The 18798-nt window shown below is 57.8% G+C and overlaps 3 protein-coding genes across 8 annotated transcripts in view; 2 read left to right on the plus strand and 1 right to left on the minus strand.

Moving 5' to 3' along the window:
- The window catches only part of PMF1 (polyamine modulated factor 1), a 26846-nt gene extending 16518 nt beyond the window's left edge, over positions 1–10328 (plus strand). The window contains exons 2-5 of one of the 2 annotated variants that reach the window (XM_004002607.5): positions 5414–5519; positions 6537–6637; positions 8044–8239; positions 9824–10328. In XM_004002607.5, coding sequence (XP_004002656.2) covers positions 5414–5519; positions 6537–6637; positions 8044–8239; positions 9824–9877 — 457 coding nt within the window. In that variant the 3' untranslated portion in view covers positions 9878–10328. The remainder of the gene's footprint in view (positions 1–5413; positions 5520–6536; positions 6638–8043; positions 8240–9823) is intronic. The other variant, XM_042255448.1, reaches the window with a different exon arrangement.
- PAQR6 (progestin and adipoQ receptor family member 6) lies at positions 7157–17779 on the minus strand. Of its 5 annotated transcripts, none has more exons than XM_042255414.1 (9): positions 17706–17779; positions 16675–16754; positions 16247–16322; positions 15672–15799; positions 15334–15539; positions 15093–15219; positions 14616–14712; positions 14268–14418; positions 12973–13950 (listed from the first exon to the last, which is right to left on the minus strand). In XM_042255414.1, exons 3-9 carry the CDS (start codon positions 16295–16297, stop codon positions 13676–13678), a joined length of 1035 nt encoding a protein of 344 aa, XP_042111348.1. In that variant the 5' UTR covers positions 16298–16322; positions 16675–16754; positions 17706–17779; the 3' UTR covers positions 12973–13675. The 5 variants fall into 5 exon arrangements, with proteins under 5 accessions (XP_027832149.1, XP_042111348.1, XP_042111357.1 ...); XM_042255423.1 differs by lacking the exon at positions 16675–16754 and adding an exon at positions 17522–17618; XM_027976348.2 differs by lacking the exon at positions 12973–13950 and adding an exon at positions 7157–9392 and having other exon boundaries at positions 16675–17779.
- BGLAP (bone gamma-carboxyglutamate protein) lies at positions 11862–12856 on the plus strand. The gene is given in 4 exon segments (NM_001040009.2): positions 11862–11929; positions 12155–12193; positions 12394–12463; positions 12618–12856. Coding segments are annotated over 4 exon segments (300 nt in total). The 5' UTR covers positions 11862–11868; the 3' UTR covers positions 12748–12856.
- Positions 17780–18798: the final 1019 nt, after the last annotated feature.

An 18798-nucleotide genomic window follows, 5' to 3' on the forward strand; every position in this document is an offset into this window, starting at 1 on the left:
GACAATGCTCCCCAGCTTCTATATATTTGTATATCTGTATATTTGTATTGGTCTGTCTTCACCCTCCATGCCTTTATTGAGCGAAAACGCCGGTTCTCACCCGCCCTCTGGTGGACAGTCTGTGGAACAGGCAGGCAGCAAGCGGGGCACCGTGGAGGAGGAGGCCACACCAGGTTTCCTTAGCACTGCTGCTGCTGCTAAGTCGCTTCAGTCGTGTCCGACTCTGTGCGACTCCACAGACGGCAGCCCACCAGGCTCCCCCATCCCTGGGACTCTCCAGGCAGGAACACTGGAGTGGGCTGCCGTTGCCCTCTCCGTCTAGCACATGCTTGCTTGTCTGTGCCTCTGTCTTTCCATTCCTGCAGTTTATCTGCGTCTGTAAACTGACAGATGGACTCGCCACCAGAGCTTGATTCTGGCCTTAAATAGTTTAAGTTAAACATACGTGAAAACCCAGTTTACAGTGAGGTGGTTTGGTTTTGTTCTGTTTTATATTTGGAAGCACTGAGTTTTAGTTGCAGCATGCAGGATCTAGTTCCCTGACCAGAGATCGAACCCAGGCCCCCATTAGAGATGTGGAATCTTAACCCCTGGACCACCAGAGAAGTCCTTGCAATGAATTTTTAGTGCTGTGAATGACATGCTTTTTCGATGAGTTCAAGAACAGTGATGGTGTCTCAGATATTGGATAATAAGAGAAAAAAACAGGTTAAAATCAGTTAGTGTGTAGTCAGCTCTGTTTTGAAATTCAGTGAATGCAGTTTTGAACAGTTACTTTCAGCACGGTTTACGGCAGCCAGGACGTGGAAGCAGCCTCAGGCTCCGTCGACGGAGAAATGAGTGAAGAAGACACGGCGCGTGTATGCAGTGGGGCGCTGCTCAGCCACAGAAAGAAACGGGACCGGTCATTTGGAGAGGCGTCGATGGACCTAGAATCTACTATACAGAACGGAGTTTAAGTCAGAAAGAGAAAAACAAATATCATATGTTAACGATATATGTGTTTTCCATGTATAGCCAGTGTGTATGAGGGATCTAGAGAAATGGTGCAGATGCCTAGTTCCAAGGCAGGAGCAGAGACACGGACAGAGAGTGGACTCGCGGGCGCAGCAGCGGGTGGCGGGGGAGGAGAGGGTGGGATGAATTGGGAGATGGGGTTTGATGTGAATACACTGCCATGTATCAAACAGGCAGCTGGTGGGAGCTTGCAGTGTAATCCAGGAGCTCAGCTTGGTGGTCTGTGAGGACCTAGAGTGGTGGGGTGGGGTGGGGGTGGGAGGGGCGTCTAAGGGAGCAGGTACATGTGTAAACACAGCTGATTCGCTTCTTACACAGCAGAAAGTAACAACATTGTAAAGCAGTTATACTCCAGTAAGAAAATACTTTCATTGATGAAAAATGTGGCCGTTTTTGTGGGACCACAGTGTAGCCTTTTCTTCGCAGTGGGGTCGGGTTCTTCCTGCACGTGCAGTCGCAGTCAGGATGCTTTACTAAGCCCCTGCCTTTTTCAGGCTTCCCAGCCCTGGGAAGCAGTCACTGGCTGCATTCTACACTTTTCAGGGGGTGGTGAGGACTGTTGCTTTGAAAATAGTGACAACAATTGAAGCTAACATGGAGCATTTCCCTGTACACTGTACTAAGTGTTTACATGTTTAACCTCATTTAACCAGTAATCTTGTGACTTATAGATAGTTATTATCTCTGTTTGATGGAGATAGAGAGTGATGCTTATAAAGGTAAAGAAGTCGTCCAGGGTCACTCAGCTGATGAGTGGTAGAGGTAGGATGTGAACCCAGGCAAAAGGACAGGCAGTCCTTAGAGCTGGCACACTCACCCAGCATAGACAGCAGGAGGGCCCCTTGTGTACTCTTGGGAGGCCAAGGCCAGAAGACCATTCCAGCACAGGGCACAGGAGGGCTTGGCAGAGGGGCTGATGGAGATGCTCTGTGGAGAGGGCGCCTCTGATCAAGCAGCCCAAGCTTTGGCACCCTAGGGTCCAGGGTAGGGGAGGTGGCTGGGAATGGACCACGTCTGAGGCCGCGCAGCCTGGGCCTCAGCTTAGTCGCACTCACCTGGTCTGCAGCTTGTCTTGAGTGCTGCTGTGCATTTAGCACTGTTCTGGCTACCCTGGACATCCCAGCGCCATAGTGGATGGCATCCCTGTCCACAGAGATATTAGAATTTACGTGAGAAGATAAAAGCTGACACTTGGCAGGAGTGGCCGTGAATTTTTTCTAAAATGCATCATTTTTCCTATTTCTCTGTGAGTGTGTTTCTTCAAGAAATTTACAAGAGCATTCCCAGTATTCCCAAGTCTGCACTGGCTCTCAAGAAAGGAATCCCTGGGGGCTGAGGGGAGAAGGCATTGCATGAAGAAGGTGATCTGAATATGCAGGCTTCCAGTTGTAAGATAAATCAGTACTAGAGACGCCACACAACTTGATGGCTACAGTTATCACTGCTGTATGGTATATGTGAAAGCTGTTTAAAAAGCAGATTCTACAAGTTCTTATAACAAGGAAAATCCAGTTTTTTGTTCTTTTTTGTTTCTCTGTGTGTGCTTACTCACTCAGTCATGTCCGACTCTTTGTGACCTCATGGACTGTAGCCCACCAGGCTCCTCTGTCTATGGGGATGCTCCAGGCAAGAATACTGGAGTGGCTTGCCATACTGTCCTCCGTGGAATCTTCCCAACCCAGGGATTGAACCCAGGTCTCCCGCATTGCAGGCGGATTCTTTATCATCTGATCCACCAGGGAAGTCCTTTTTGTTTCGGAGATGGTGTATGTTTACTTACCGTGGTAATCATTTACCAGTATATATAAGTCATTATGCTGTGCACTTAAACTTACAGGGTGCGATATGTCAGTTATATCTCAGTGAAACTGAAAGAAAAGAAACCACTTTCCTCCCTGCTTCCAGCCTGACTGTTCTCCCTCCACATTCTCGGAGCATGTTTTCTGTATTGTGTGTTTGTATCAGTGTGCGTGTTTCTGGGTCCATCACTTTCACTGATCTCACAGACCAGGAAGGGGACGCCAGAAGAGTTGACCAGCGGCACTGGTGAGCAGAATTATCCTACCCCTGCCCTGGGCCCTGTCTGCTGCCAGCCTGGGCTGAGAGCAGATGCACCCAACTCAGATGCGCTAGGCGAGTGGGCTGGGAGGAGGAACAGGATCTCCCGTTTCTGAGCCAGACCCATTTCAAGCCACAATTACCCGGTCTCCATTCCAGCCGTGCTTTGTCAGGCGTCGTGTGTCCCTCCACATTCCTCCATGTAGCCGCAGACTGCGTGGCTCGTGGGGCCAGCGGCCAAACAACAGGATGTCTGGGGCTCTGCCGAGGGTGAAAGGACGTCTGTCATCTTTGTATTTGGTACCTTGGTTTTGCCCCCAAGGTGCGCGGATACCAAATGTGTACCCTCAAGAGGATGGGAGACGGTCGCCTGTAGCCAGAGGTGTGCTGGTAGATGCGTACAGCCAGCTCTCCAGAAATAAAGCCCTGGCTTGCGGGGTCTGCCCGCTTCCTAGGTGTAAATAAGCCTAGCAGCGTAGCATCTCTACATGCAGCAGAGGGGGGACGGGCAGCAGTGCTTCCACGGATGGGAGACCGTGGATGGAGTCGGCCTCCGGAGCAGAGGGAAATGTGTAGAGTGACTTGGACATTGTGTGTTTTGAGCAGTTAGCACCTTTGTGGGTTTTCTTGAAAAATGCTTATGTATGTATTTGGCTGTGCTGGATCTTAGTTGCAGCATGCAGGGTCTAGTTCCGTGACCAGGGACCAAACCCAGACCCCCTGTGCTGGGAGCGCAGAGTTTTAGCCACTGCACCGCCAGGAAAGCCCCAGTACCTTTGTTCTTAGTATAATCCATTGTGATCTTGCATAATTTAATTTTCAGTAATTACTGTGTTTAACAACTGCCTCACAGATCTCCTGGCAATATAGCGGTTGCCTCCTGCAGCCACTGGGAGCTGGCTCCGGCACACCACTGCGCCACTCTCTGCGTCTGCCTCAGAGGGCTCTGTTCTGGTGGTAGGAATGGGCCAGGAGGCCCAGAGCCGTGAGAAAGGGAGGACCCAGCAGCGACGCCCTGGCTGCAGCGGGGCCTGCACACTGGGCTCCAGCTACCTAACGTCCTGTTTGTCCAGAGCCCCTAGCTGGCCCAGATGGCTGAGGACTATCTGAGCCCACAGTGAAGCCTCGAGGTGTGTTTCGGGACACCTCCTCAGCCACTTTTTGCAGGTCCCTTGACATTCCTTCATCAGAGAGGCCTTCACTGACCACCCCCACACTTAAAGGTGATCCCCACGGTGCACTCTCTGAGCCCCTAACTCCTGGCCCTTTTCCCTCCAAGCACTCTACTAGTAACCATCCCCAGGTTCACATGTGAGTTTATGTACTTCCTGCCATCTCTTCCTCCACTGGCAGCACCAGGGGGCCCGTGCCAGCCTCACTGACCTGGAGCACCCAGCACATAGCAGATGCTAAGAGAACACTTGTGGAGGGGAAGAGCCTGAAAGAGCAGGCAGAGACTGGTGGAGGGGGGAGAGGAAACAGCCATGAGAGTTCGTTTCAGTTACTTCAGTTCCTTTGTCCAAGAGGAGCCAGCCATCGGGAGTGTACTGGGCACCCTTTGACCTTTGCAGCTACAAGGAGTGCGTCAGCTGCCAGTGACAGAGCCCTGATTTTAAACGGCACAGACCATGAGAGAAATCCATTACCTCACTAACAAGAAACCCCGAGGTAGGATGGCTCCAGCTTGATGTTTCCAGCAGTTTGATGATGTTCTGAGGCCCGGTTCTTTTCTTCTTCCTGCTTCGCCTCCTTAGGGTAGAAACTCTGCTCCCAGGCCAGGCCCCCGTGGTTGCTGGGGGCTGGAACCTCACCTGGGTATAGTTAAGGCCCACAGAACGGGCATCAGCTCTTCCTGTGTGGCTCTTTTTAGGGGTAAGGAAACCTCTCCCAGCGTCCACATACCCTGTCCTAATGCAGCCCTACAAGGGCACTGGAAGGACCAGAGATTCTCAAAGTGAGGGGCGCAAACCAGCAGCATCAGCATCGCCTGGGAGCTTGTTCAGAATGAGGGCAGGGCAGTGGTCTGAGTCTTCATCAGCCCTCCTGGTGATTTGGTGCTTGGTAAGGTCGAGTTTAAGTACCGTGGCTGGCCTGATTGTGACCCACCCTTCAGAGGGAGACACCTGAACTCAGCCGGGGCTCTGCTGAGAGGAAGTGGGGAGACTGGAGGGGCTGAGCCATCCTCAGTGACCGGAGCTGCAGGTGAGACTCTGCCCCCACTGCCATTAGCCAGAGTCATGAAGGAGACAAGGCCTCGAGCCCTGTGACGAGGGGCAGCGCTGCCCAGGCGCCAGCTGATGACTCTGAATCCAGCCTATGCCTTCTCTCCTCCCACCAGCTTCCAGAGGTTCACTGACTATTACAAGAGCTTCTACCAGCTGCAGCCTGAGATGACCCAGCGCATCCATGACAAGTTTATAACTCAGCTGCAGACTTCTATCCAGGTGAGTGGCAAGAATCCCTGCAGGCACTCTTGGTTCAGGTCCTGTCTTCCAGGTCATCAGCCCTCCGAGGGCAGGGTGCCCTTGGCCCCCATCTGCCCTCAGTCCCCAGGACTCCTCTGTGCCCAGGGGCTGCAGTGACCGCCTTCCCTTCCCTCCAGATGACGTGGACGTCTCCAGTCTCCTTGTCCCGTGCTGGAACGGTGGTTATAGTTGCTGTCCCGCCTGAGCTTGGGAGCTCAGCAAGGGCAGGCCTGGTTCTGCTTCTCTCTGTTTCTCCAGCACCTGCTGCAAAGCCTGGCACAGAGGAGGCGTTTAGCAAATGGTTGAATTCACGGGAACTGCATACTGGAGGGGCCACAGGAAAGGACAGGATTCCAATAACTCTCCCTGGGGAGTCTCAGTTCCATGCTGGCACCCTCCAGGATGGGCCTCGTTAAGCGTCAGAACGTGTGTGTGCTGTCAGCCGGGGGCGCTCGGTGTGCAGCCTTCAGAGATGATGGGCAGGAGGGGAGCATTGCTGCAGGCTCTAATTTTTTTACCTGTGCTGGGTCTTTGTTGCTGAGTGTGGGCTTTCTCTAATTGTGCAGAGTGGGAGCTACTCTCATTGCGAGGCGAGGCTTCTCGCTGCAGTGGCTTCTCTTGTGGCAGAGCGCGGGCTTTGTGGCACACAGGCTTCGAGGTTGCAGCTTATGGGCTCCAAAGTACAGGCTCAGTAGTTGTAGCACGCAGGCTTAGCTGCCGTGTGGCATGTGGGGTCTTCCTGGACCGCGGATTGAACCGGCGTCCCCTGCGTTGCCAGGCGGACTCTGACCCACGGGGCCGCTAGCGAAGCCCATGCAGGCTCTTAGAGCGTTTTCTGTGTTGCGCTTCCGTGCTTACAGAAGTCACATGTGGGAAAGTTGGCATGCTTCTGTGAAGGCAGAATCTAAGTCAGCCGGAATTCTACTAAGTGCCGTTAGTAGTTCAGCATATGGAATTGTCTAGTATCATTATAGCTCCTGCCTGTTCTCCCTCCAGGAGGAAATCTCTGAGATCAAAGCTGAGGGAAACCTGGAAGCTGTCCTGATTGCATTGGACACGATCGTGGAAGAAAGCAAAGACCGTACGGAGCCAGCCTGGTGAGAAGGGCGTTGCCTGCTCCCCTGGACACAGGCAGTCTCATAGGGAAAGAGGCAGCATTTCATCATCTTTAAAAAAAAAATTTCTTTTTCATTTGGCTGTGCTGGATGGATCTTAGTTGCGCGGCATGTGGGATCGACTTTTGTGACCCGGGATGGAACCCAGGCTTCCACTGGCCCACCTGGGAAGTCCCAGCATTTCAGCATTTTGAAGGAGCTTTTCTGGTGGAACCATGTGCATGAGACTGTGGGCTCACGGCCCTTGAGAGGACCCTGTGACAGGGACAGGTGGAGAGGACCAACACCAGACAGTGCCCCAGCACAGAGAGACAAACGCATCGCCGCTCTGGGGAGGGAGAGCTGGGGGCAGACGTATGTCATCCTGGGGGTTGAGGTGACTGGGATGAGAGAATCCTACCAGGCAGCTGTTTCAGCACCCCCCTGGCCTGTGGGAGAGAGGGTAGAGGGAGGGTGGAGGGTAGTGGGATGAGGTGGAATAGAGACGTTTGGACTCTTAGGTCGATTAGTCTGGCCCAGGCATCTGGTTTTTATTCATTTGTTCATTCAACAAATACTTTAGGAGCATTTACTACACGCCCAGAACTGTTTTTCATGCCAGAGGTTCGCCAGTGACTAAGACAGGAGATTCTGGGGGCAGACCCGCTGCCTGGCTGTCCTGGGCAGGAGGGAGCGGGGCCCTGGGGACGGGAGTGCAGAGCTGAGGGCACTGAAACCACAGTGGCCGGAGCTCCTGCCTCCGTTCCCTGCCTGAGCAGACTCCTAGGTCAGGAGGAGGGAAAACCGTTTTCGAGGTTTTCAATTTAATGCTTTATGATCTTCAGAACTGAAGAGAAGTACCTTTTATAACTGACAAAGGATTTTTAAAGAACCTACAGTGGCTTCTGTGCCCCTGCCCATCAGAACTGACCCATCTCCTCCCTCTGGGCACTCAGAACCCCTGTAATCTTGCCCTCTCAGATCTGTCTTTCCTTATCTTCCCACGTTAGCCAGCCATGGCCTCTTGGAGTCTGGGCCTGCTCTCGGGCCACTCACAGTCTGACAGCGGGGACGCCCCAGCAAGGCACATGGTCACAAGCACAGAGGAGAGTCTCCTTCAACCCGGGAGGCGTAGAGCTGGGGAGAGTGTATGTGGATGAAAGGAGGAAGGCTAGGGTGCGGACTAGTGAGAAGGGAAGAGGTGGGTTCCTGGGAGCGGAAGCTGAGGGACAGGGGTCAGCGTTCCCTTCAGGAGCAGGAGCCATGGGATCGGTTTTGGGAGTGAGAGAGACCATAGGAGAGCCAGCTCAGCTCGAGGCTAAAGGTGGGCGTGCCACCTGGGCTTGGAGGAGAGGCCTCACCCCACCACCTCCTCCTCCTCCTTGTCCCCACCCCTGCGCCCCCTGCAGGCGCCCCAGTGGGATCCCGGAGAAGGACCTGCGCAGCGCCATGGCGCCCTACTTGCTGCAGCAGCGGGGGGCCCTGCAGCGTCGTGTGCAGAAGCAGGAGGCCGAGAACCGGCAGCTGGCGGACGCAGTCCTGGCTGGGCGCAGGCAGCTGGAGGAGCTGCAGCTGCAGGCCCAGGCCCGGCAGCAGGCCTGGCAGGTGAGTGCCCCGGCCCGGCCCTCAGTGCCCTGTGGCAGCTGAGGAGAGAATGGGCCCAGAGAGAGCAAGTGGTGTGCCCAGGGGCGGCTTCTCCCTGTCGCGGTCAGGGTCAGCACTCCATAGCCATGGCGGCTCAACTCCACGTGACCACTGCCCGGCACCTTTACAGCGTGTACTTTAGAACGACTTCTAGAGTGTCAGCATACCTACAACATAGCCTCCCTGTAACAAAAGCGTGTCCTGAAAGTGGCCCAGTCACTTGGTAAACAAAGGGAAGGGTTGCTCAGGCTGGGTGGCACAGATAGCAGGTGTGGGGCAGAGTGATGAGGCGGCTTCCTTGCTGGCTCAAAGCACGGTCCCAAAGAGGGTTTCTAGTGGGGCTTGAACCGTGGCCTGCCTTTGGGTTCTGTCCAGCTGATGTCTATCATGGCCACTTGACAGCTCCCTTCCTGGGGCAAACCCTCCTGATCCTGAGCAGGATAGGTCCCCAGATCCATGGCTCTTGGGTTCCTTGGTCTTCTCCTCCCAAGACCAGTCAGGGGAACCTAAAGGCCGTGCCGCAGCCTCAGCAAGGCGCCGAGCCTGAGAGAGGCGGCGGCGGGAGAAGGGCTGTGTCCTGCTCTGCTTCCTCTCGTCCGCGCTCCTCAGCCTCCGGCCCTGGGGCTGCACTGTTGTGCTGTGTAGTGGCCCAGGCCTGCCTGGCGGGGCCCAGGACGGGTAGCCGAGGCCCTCAGCCTGGTCTGCTCCTGGGCCGGGTTCCGTGGCTCAGAGTTGTGTCTCGGGTGCTCTGACATTGCCACTCCATCACTGTGAGGCCAAAGGTCACTTCCCTGACGGGGCTCTGGCTTCCAAATTGGCCAAATAGTGATCCCCAGAGCCCTGCCAGCTGTGGCATTCGGTGCTTCTGCCGTAAGAGGAAGGAGGGCGCACCCTGCTCTTAGAGCCACACCTCTCCCGCCATAGGCGCAGATCCCAGCCATTGTCTGAAGTGGGTCAGGTGTGCTCAGCGCCGCGCCCTGTGTGAGCCCAGAGAGCCCCTTTTACCGCAATTTCCATGTCTAGTCCGGCTGAAGGCTTCCCCAGCGGCTCAGTGGTAAAGGCTTTGCCTGCAGAGCAGGAGGTGTGGGTTTGATCCTTGGGTTGGGCAGATCCCCTGGAGAAGGAAATAGCAACCCACTCCTGTAGTCTTACCTGGAGATCCCTATGGACAGAAGAGCCCGGCAGGCTACAGTCCATGGGGTCGAAAAGAGTTGGATACAGCTTAGCAGCTAAACCATTAGCCCAGCTGAAAGTCCATTTAAGAAAGCATCTCTGCTAGCAATCTCCATTGAGGTCAGAGGGTCAGGGGGACACTTTAGGGACCTTTCTGAAGATCAGTCTTCTCTGTGGAGGCCTCAAGCCTGCCATAAACACCTGCTGAGTGGGGTGGATTTCCTAACATGCCCTGCTGGGCCCGTGACATGAGTCACAGACGCCTTCCATATCGTCCTGCCAGAAACTCGGGCCTGGAGTCAAGGACAGTGGAGGAAAGGGGTGTGGGTTTTCTCATTTCCCAATTTGTCTGTTCTCTCTCATTGATGTCAGGCTCTACACAGAGAACAGAAGGAGCTGTTGGCCGTGCTAAAGGAGCCTGAGTGAGGAGGAGAGGGCCAGACCCAGGAGCAGAGGGCAGTCAAGGTCAAGGCCCTGTGGTCCAGGATGCTGGGCCTGAGTGAGCTGCGTGTGAGAACAGTCCCTCAGCAGTGATGGAATCTGCTGGAGAAGGAAGTGTCTCCATTGCTGTTGTACTTTGGGGCTCCTTGGCGTCAGAAACATACACGACGTTCAGATTCCTTCCGTTTTCTCCTAACTTGAGGACTCTTGGCCAGCTTCCGCCGTGGAAGGCAGGCCCCGTGCTTCCTCTCGTATAGGTTTGGGCCAACCCGCCACCCTACCCCCCGACAGACACTGCCAGTTCCTGAGCCCGCCCTCGGACCTGGCTCAGGGACTCTGTTTCCAGTCTCCTGATTGCCCCCTTGCTGGCCAGCCCCAGGGGCCCTTGCCATGCTCTCCCCACATCCGCAAATAAACCTCCTCCACTCCACTGTAATCTGTGAGGGTGCTGCTTCCGCCTGGGCCTCTCCCCAGACTCTCCAAGGCCAAGATTCCACCCTGGACCGGAGTCCTGGCTCCCATCGAGGTCTTTGGTTGCAGGGCTGCAAGAGGTCTTGGGGAGGGCGGGAGGGGGCTGTGTTTAACCATCATATACAGAAGGGCTGGGAAGCCCCGTCACCAAAACCAGGACCCTTGGGTTCCCTGAGGCCAGAACAAGCCTCCGTGGGGTGTACTCTGTCCAAGCCAGCCCACCGTTCTCGTCCCCTTGGGTTGCTTCTGAGAGACGCTCTGTGGTGGGCCTCGTCAGTGGTTGCATCGGTGGGCCCTCCCGGGGGCTGGGACTTTGTCCTCTGGCTCCTCACGCCCCCTCTTCCCCAGCCAGGGCCACAGGGCATCAGGAGAGACTTGGCCAGAGGTGGGGTGGGTACCTCCTCCAGACCAGAGGGTGAGGGGTATGGGCGAGAGCTTCACCCTCACTGGACAGAGGCCTGATTGGTCTGTCTGGGAACTCCAGGGACACTTGGGAGATGTCAGGGTGGCCCCTCTTCACAGACACCAACCCCTAAGTTGAGCCCAGTGGCTCCTCTCCCGTGGAGGTATCCAAACACCCAGCCACAGGTGGGGGTGGGCGGGCAGTGCTGTGTCTGCCAGGCCTCCACTCGGTGAGTGGGGGTGGGTGAGCACACCCCTCTTCTCCAGCCTGAGCTGAGGCAGAAGTTCGAGATGGATATTCTGTCCCTTGGAGGACAGGTCCCCAGGGTTGGCATTGGGGAGGCTGTGAGGGCAGGAAGAGGAAGGGGTGGTCAGGAGCCCAGGGGTGCTCTTCATCTTCCCGCCCCGTGCAGACCTTGCGTCCCCACCTGTGAGGGGCACGGGTAAGGAGGTCTTCAGCTTGGGGCCCACCTGGCCGGTGGCAGACCAAAGAGCTGCCCCGACCCCTTCCCCTGTCCTGAAGCACAGGGCCGAGCCGCCCCGCTGTCGAGGCCTCTCTAGGACAGGGCTCCTCAGGGCGAATGAGGGCATCTGTCGGCAGGCCCGCCCTCCCTGCGGTTTGGCTCCTGCCCATGGGGCCAACGGTGGAAATCACAGTCTGAGAGGCCGCAGCCCAACTCCACGCAATTCTATTTTAGACCCCGGCCCCCCTTCCTCTCTAGGCTCCCCATCCTCCCCTCCCAGCCTGCCCCCCTGATGGCCCTAACTGAGGCTGGGGCTCAGAGGGAGAGTAGGGGCTGGGGGACCTGGGGCAACCCCGTGGGGAGGAGCTGGGGACCTCCTCTGGAGGCTGGCAGTCTCGGATTAAGGCGAGCCCTCCTCCATCACTCCGGGGGCCTGCCCAGGGAGCCACAGCTCCAACCACAACCTCCTTTGGGGTTTGGCTGACAGAGCTGAGGCGGATGAGCCCCAAGCAGCCCTGGCAGACTACCCCGTGACCCGCCCGCACCCCTGCCTCTGGGGCACAGCCCAGAGAGTATAAAACGGCGCTGGAGGCCAGGAGAAGCAGACTGGCCGGGTCCGCGCAGCCGCTGACAGACACCATGAGAGCCCCCGTGCTCGCCCTGCTGGGCCTGGCCACCCTCTGCCTTGCTGGCCAGGCAGGTGAGCGCCCCGCCCCTGGCCCAGATCAGTGCCATGGCCTCCCCTCCTCACCCCTTCCACTGGCAGTCCCTGCGACGGCCCAGCTAGCTTTCTGTAGTCACAATCCACTTGCCCCCTTCTCTCCTTGTGGAGGAAAAGGAGGGAAGAGCAGGCTGCCAGAAGCAGGGGAAGGTGGGGAGGGCCCTAGGGATGGGCAGGGGTGAACTGGGCTCCTTTTCTTTGCAGATGCAAAGCCTGGTGATGCAGAGTCGGGCAAAGGCACAGGTATGAAGTGGGCTGGGCGGGGGCTATGCCCCGTATCCCCAAGGGAGCTGCCCACTCCCAGCACCCGTTCTTACCCCAGTCCCCTTAGTCCCATTCTCCCCTCCTGCTCCCTCCCATCTGGCTCTCAGGAAGGCCAGCCTGCTCCTCACCTTATCCACCCAAACTGGGAGCCACCTGACCCCTGCCCCTGTGCTCCACAGCCTTCGTGTCCAAGCAGGAGGGCAGCGAGGTGGTGAAGAGACTCAGGCGCTACCTGGATCCTGGGCTGGGGTGAGAGGAGGGGAGGTACTGGGCCAAGGCCCTGCATCTGCAGGATGGGCCGGGAGGAGTGGCCGCTGTGGGTGTCCCCTGGAGCCCCAAGTGCCGTGGGAGGTGGGGCGGGCACTTTGCATGGAGGCTCATGGCCAGTGTGGTGGGTTCTCAGAGCCCCAGCCCCCTACCCAGATCCGCTGGAGCCCAGGAGGGAGGTGTGTGAGCTCAACCCTGACTGTGATGAGCTAGCTGACCACATCGGCTTCCAGGAGGCCTATCGGCGCTTCTACGGCCCGGTCTAGAGCTCGCAGCCCTGCTGACCTGGCTGGCAGCCCCCAGCTCTGGCTTCTCTCCAGGACCCCTCCCCTCCCCATCATCCCCGCTGCTCTAGAATAAACTCCAGAAGAGGAACTGGGGCTGTGATTTTTTTTGTCCATCTGTGGAGTGTGAGGAGGAGGCATTGGGACGATGGGGAGTGGAGCCAGAGGTTTTACCTTTTTCAGTCCCAGAAAGTGTTTCCCAAAATCTGTTGTTGATGTATTTATTTATCCCTGCCTGATTCCAGAAGCATTGAAGGTAGCTTCCTAAAGTCTAGCTAGCTAGGGTTCTCCTCTCTAGCCCAGCACCCACCCCCACCTCAACCCACTGCCCCATCCATGACACACCCAAACAGACCAGATCCCAGAGGCCTGGATATGGAGTCCACGGTTGTGACCAGGACAGATGCCCTCACAGCCACAGGCCAAGAACTGCCACGGCCAGTGCTGCCTGCTTTGGGGGTAGGGCACGAGGGGGCCTCCCAGCCAGGTTAACAAGCATTCAGGGTGGGCCTGGGTTAGCCATGTTAGTTCTTCCCTGGGCTGCGCAGAAATTCCAGGAGCACCAGAAATGGGACCAGATAAAAGGACCCAGTGCCTCCCACCCCAGCCTTCGATGGCAGGTGGGGCAGCTCCAGCCTGGACACACGCATCTCCCCTCTCAGACCCTCAGCACTTCCCAACCCCATCAAGAGCCCCCTCCTTGAGCTTCCTGCTCTTTCCCAGCCTCTCAGGCCCTCTCCTCGCCTCTGTCTTCCCAGTTCCCTTCTCACCTCCACGCTCTGTCCTCAGACACTCTTGCTTCCAGGCTCAGACGTGCCCGCATCTTATCAGGCTTGGGTCTGGTCTCCTCCCCTATATGAGGGCCTGCCTGGACTCTGCCTCTTTCCAGGGCAAACTCAGAGATGGGACCTCATTGCAGTTTGGCCTTTGTACCCCACTCCAGTGAGCTACCTTGCAGCAGGGGGCATGTACTGGGGGCCCGAAATAGGGAAGCTGTGAAAGCGGCAATGATGAGCAAGTTCCCGGCCACTGCCAAGCCCAGAGTGGCCACCGTGCCTGCCAGGCCCAGGGGCGGTTCCTGCGTGGCCAGCCAGGCTCGGCGAGATCCCATATCAGTCAGCACCGCCTCCAGCTGGAAGTGCGTGCCCAGCACTGCACAGATGTGGAATAGCTGGTGGCTGTGGCCTGTGGGGAGGGTGGGCAGGTGAGGACACATAGCCCATCCCCAGGGCTGCCCCAATTCGTCCTGTGATCCATGGCGAGCATCCCGTCATCTGGGCCTGCTACTCCCCTAAAACTAGGAATAAGAAACCCAGGGTTTCTTAAGGTTCCCAGAGTTATCAGCAACTACGAGTGAGCTGCTGTTCACAGAGCCCCTGGCGTACGTGCTGCTGGTTTTGCTGTTAACCTGAGGGCCCTGCCAGGAACACTCTGCTCGGTTCACTCAGGGCTCTGGGAGCTGTCACCCTGACCCCCCCGGGCCAGGCCAGGTCTGTGCTCACCGATGTAATCAAAGCGTCCTGGTGCCAGCCGCTCAGGCAAATGAGAGGCGAAGAGGAAGCCAGTGAGCAGCGCACAGAAGAGGTGGTAGCCATGGCTGGTGCTCAGCGCCTCCTGCCCACAGCTGTGGCCCCTGCCCCAGCACAGTCCCAGCTGGCAAAGGAAAAGCAGGGTTGGTGGGGAGGGGCTTTGGGGCTGGACATCATGTGTCTGGGATCTGGTGAGGATTGGGGGGTGCACAGCTGGACTGGATGCTGGGCTGGGAGGGTGGGTGGCAGGGCTGGGGGGCAGGGCTCGAGGGGGTGGGACTGGGCACTGGGAGGGTCAGGACAGGAAAGCAGCAGCCTTACCCGATAGAAAAGTGGGAGGTTGTCGAACAGAAAGGGATAGACGAAGGCGGCCGAGCGGAGGATCTTACTGAGCCCAGGGCTTTCTAGCTCTGGGAACCTGGGAGGCAAGAGGGAAAGGCTGGTCACCATCACTATGCTGGGATGGGGGTGAGAGGAGGGCAGGGGACCTTTGGCCACCATGGAATGTTTAGTGGCTTCGAAAGCCCTTAGGCCACATAACTCCTCTGTTAAGTGACAACAGCTGTAAAACGGGGATAGACATGTGCCGCTTAGGTCGCTGAGGGAGACACAGAGCCGGGGTGGTGTTGAGGCGCAGGCTCTGGGCACACTAAGTCCTCAGTAAACGGCCCCACAGCCACTAGTTTTGCTCAGGAGCAGTGGGGCACAGGCACACCCAGCGGTCCTGGGTGTCCAAGTGTTTGTGGGTGCCCTGTTCTGTCCCTCCGCCTTCCCCTTCACCACTGGCCAAGCACCCACCGGGAGTAGCAGGAGAGGCCGGTACACAGGAAAGAATTGAGTGCGGCGGCGGGCACAAAGAGCTGGTGCAGGTGGCTGTGCAGCCAGGAGGCCGGCATGGAGTAGGCGGCATAGGGGAAGGCGCAGCCTGGGGGCGGGGCGGGGCGGGAGCTGAGGCCCCGCCCCAGGACCCCCGTGCCACACACCCCCCCCTGCCTGAAACTCCCCTCCCCCTGCCCGCCGCCGCCGCCGTGGGGCTCACCCAGGCTGTAGAGGCTGAGCGCACCGTAATCCAGGAAGTAGCAGATGTGACGCACGCGGGGCGACATGGAGCTGAAGGTGTGCGCGCAGCACGATGCAAACGGGTAGAGGCAGGCGGGCAGCAGGAAGACGAGCAGCGGCCAGTGGTAGGGCTCCGACCGGAAGCCCAGGCCTCCCGCCAGCGCCAGGAGGCGCCACAGGAAGTACCTGCGGCGGGCACGTGCTCAGGCCACCGGAGCCCCGGCGACTCCCACTGCAGCCCGTGGGCCCAGGCAGTCCTGGCCCGCCTGAGTACCCCCTTGAGCTCGAGGCCCAAGCCTGGGACAGAGCTTCCCTCACCAGGTGGGCAGGAAGTGAGTCCAGATGTTGACGGTCTCGTTGGTCATCTGGAAAGAGCTGAGGACACAGTCCAAGGCCGAGCTGGTGGGGCGGCGGTAGCCAGACATGATACCATCTTCCCAGAACACCTAGGGTAGTGGGTGGGGGCGGGGTGGGGGGAGAAGAGGGGAGTCACTGTGTTTCACCCTTTCTCTCCAAGAGAGACCTGTGGAAGGAGGGTTGAAGGGAATGGTCTGCAGGTCACCATGGTGCCAAAGCCAGACTGAATCCAAGCCCATCTCAGCACAGGTCCCAGTACCCAGAGAGCAGGTGAGGGACAGAAGAGGCAGAGGAAGGGGACAAGGTGGGGTTGGGAGTCGGTGGACACATGGCCTCTGAGGCTCGGGACTCCGGGTAAAGCAGCGTGCTGGGCTCCAGGAAGCAGGTCACAAACCCTGCTCCTTAGAGAACAGGAGCCCAACACCAAAATGACAGGGATAAGAGGAAGCCTGTGGCAAAGATTTCCGCACTTGCACAAAGAGAAGCACCTCCACCCAGCCAGCACCCTGGGAAGTAGGAGCTGGTGAATCCCTCACCCTGGGGACCTGGTGGACTCGAAGGAGTTGGGGCAGCTTGAGACTGAGCATGGTGGCCCGGCACCTCCACGTTGACCTGGAGACAAAGGGCAGAGCGGATTTAGGTATCTGCCCCCATCCATGGGTCCCTTTTCACCCAGGCCCAGGCTGGACCCCATCCCTGAGTCCCAGGGTGGGCTGTGTACAGGCACGCGTGCCCTGGTAGCTGGCCACCAAGCTGCTTCCTTCAGGCCTGGGGAGGCTCTCCCATCTTCCCCAGTGGTCATAACCCCAGGCCCTCCTCAGCCTAGCCTGGGGCCATTCAGTTCCCCCATGAAGGGGGACTGATCCATCAAGGAGTGGAGTGGCCTCCTCAGCCAGAAGGCTGCCTCAGGAACCCTGGATCCAAGTCCCTAACCCCAGATTTCTGTCTCAGAACCCTGACTTACAGAGGACAGCAGAGAGAGCCCAGGCACGCCGCCGCCGCCGCCACCGCCGCCAGAAAGCCCCTTGGCCCCCAGTGCCTAGGCTGAGCACAGAAAACTCAGGGAGCTTAAGAAGAATTCTGGGAGAAACCAGATGCCCACTGGTGGGGCAAGGAATTGGGGGAAGCTTAGCTCTTTGACGACTACACTCACACCCACAGGGGTGTTCCGGTCCCTGTCCCTCCTGAGCCCTGCGCCCTTCAGCCTCAGACCTGTGTGCTGCCTCCGGGTGGCCGCGGCTCTACTGCCCCGCCCGCCTCCCGGGCCGCCTCTCCCAGGCACATTCCTTGGCACAAGTGGAGGGGCTGGGCCACCAGGGTGGGAGGAGGGAAAACAGGACACCCCGCCCACCTCTCCAGGCCAAAACTTTCCAGCCCAGACCCACCCCTCTTCCTGCTGCTGCCGCTTTGCCGACTCTGTGTCTGCGCCTCACACACTCCGGGCCTTACACAGCCAGCCTGAACCCCAAGCCTCTGCCCTTGAGCTGGATGCTGGGGACCCTGCTGGACACAAGGGAGGTCTGGTCCCTAGTCTGCACCCCGGCTAAGCTTTAAGGTAGATGACCCTGGGAATTCTGGGGCTATCCAGCGATCAGACTTCTCTGGTGGGCTAGTCCCTGGGGCCAGAGAGTAGGGCACAACTGAAGTGACCTAGCATGCCGGTGATTAGGACGCCGTGTTTTCACTGCCGAGGGCCTGGGTTCCATCCTTGGTCCTGGAACTAAGACCCCACAAGCTTCGGAACACACCCAAGAAACTACCCAAGATCGATGACCGACCCCTCCCAAGAGGATGGGGGTGTCCTGACCTACCCTGAGTGCAGCCCAGCTACTTCGGGGAGGGGTGGACCAGGACGATGCTGGGGTCTAGCTCCCCTCAGCACTAGGGTCAGGTCTCTGGAGTAGTCAGCTGTAGCCAAGAAATGGGGGGGGGTGGGGGTGGTGGTGCAGCTGGAGCAGGTGCATTGCCTCTAGCCCCCCAGATGACCTTCCTTACCCAGAGCTTGACGGGTGCTCCCAAGTCAGAGGGTCGGCAGGCCCCGGGCTCCACGGGCGGAGTCCCTGGCTCTTGCCAGCCGGGCCAACGGGAGGGAGAGGAGCGGCAGGCAGGCGGGCCAGGCCTGGGCGGGGTGTGGGAGACAAAGGAAGCGGGGAAACAATCCTAGCCTTGTCCAGCCTTCAGGGAGCAGCACAGGGTGGCCCAGCCCCATTAGCAGGCAGCTCACTCGGCCTCCAGCACACAGCCAGCCCCTGCAGCTTGACCCCACCCCACTGAGAGCAGACTGGCCGGAAGAGGCCCAGGCCCTAGCCAGGAGGCAGCCAGGCCGGTATGGAGGGACCCCTCAGTGCGGGCTGCCCCACGGCTCCAGGGTTCCAGGCTCTCCCAGCAGCTGAAGATGGGGGACTCTGCCTTAGGCTAGGCAGAGGAATTCCAACCCCAGCTTTGGATTTTCCAAAATCACTTCTCATTGTGCTTTGCTGCCTTAGTGCCTGGTGCTGGACAGAATTCAGAGCAAATACATTTGGTAAACGTTGGTTTAAACCACGAGGGGTTCACCAAGCTCCTCCACTCCCCAAACGCACGAGAGGTGTGTCAATCCTAGCGAAGGGACAGATGAAGACTCAAGAAGCTGGTTTCAAGATTCACCCCCATCTCTCCTGAGGTTTCTCCTTGATTCAGAGGACCCAGCTGAAGACCACCAACCACCCCCAGGCCATCACCTTCAAAAGTTAACCCTTGAACTTGCGTGTGAACTGAATTTATAAACAATTTTTCACTAAATATGTACTCTGCAACATGGTCCATGTTTGAATCACGGATGTGAAACTGAATACAGAAAGCCAACTGGATAGCCACATGCAGATGTCTGACTGTATGGGGGTCAGTGCCCTAACACGGCGTGGTGTTCTCGGGCATCTGTATAGCCTTCACCTGTCGGCCCTGGTCTTCCCTGCTGGCTTGGCAGTAAAGAATCTGCCTGCAATGCAGGAAACCTGGGTTTGATCCCTAGGTCAGGAAGGTCCCCTGGAGTAGGAAATGGCAATCCATTCCAGTATTCTTGCCTAGAGAACTCTATGGATAGGCTACA

The sequence above is a fragment of the Ovis aries genome, chromosome 1, assembly GCF_016772045.2.
Source record: "Ovis aries strain OAR_USU_Benz2616 breed Rambouillet chromosome 1, ARS-UI_Ramb_v3.0, whole genome shotgun sequence".
Taxonomy (NCBI): domain Eukaryota; kingdom Metazoa; phylum Chordata; class Mammalia; order Artiodactyla; family Bovidae; genus Ovis; species Ovis aries.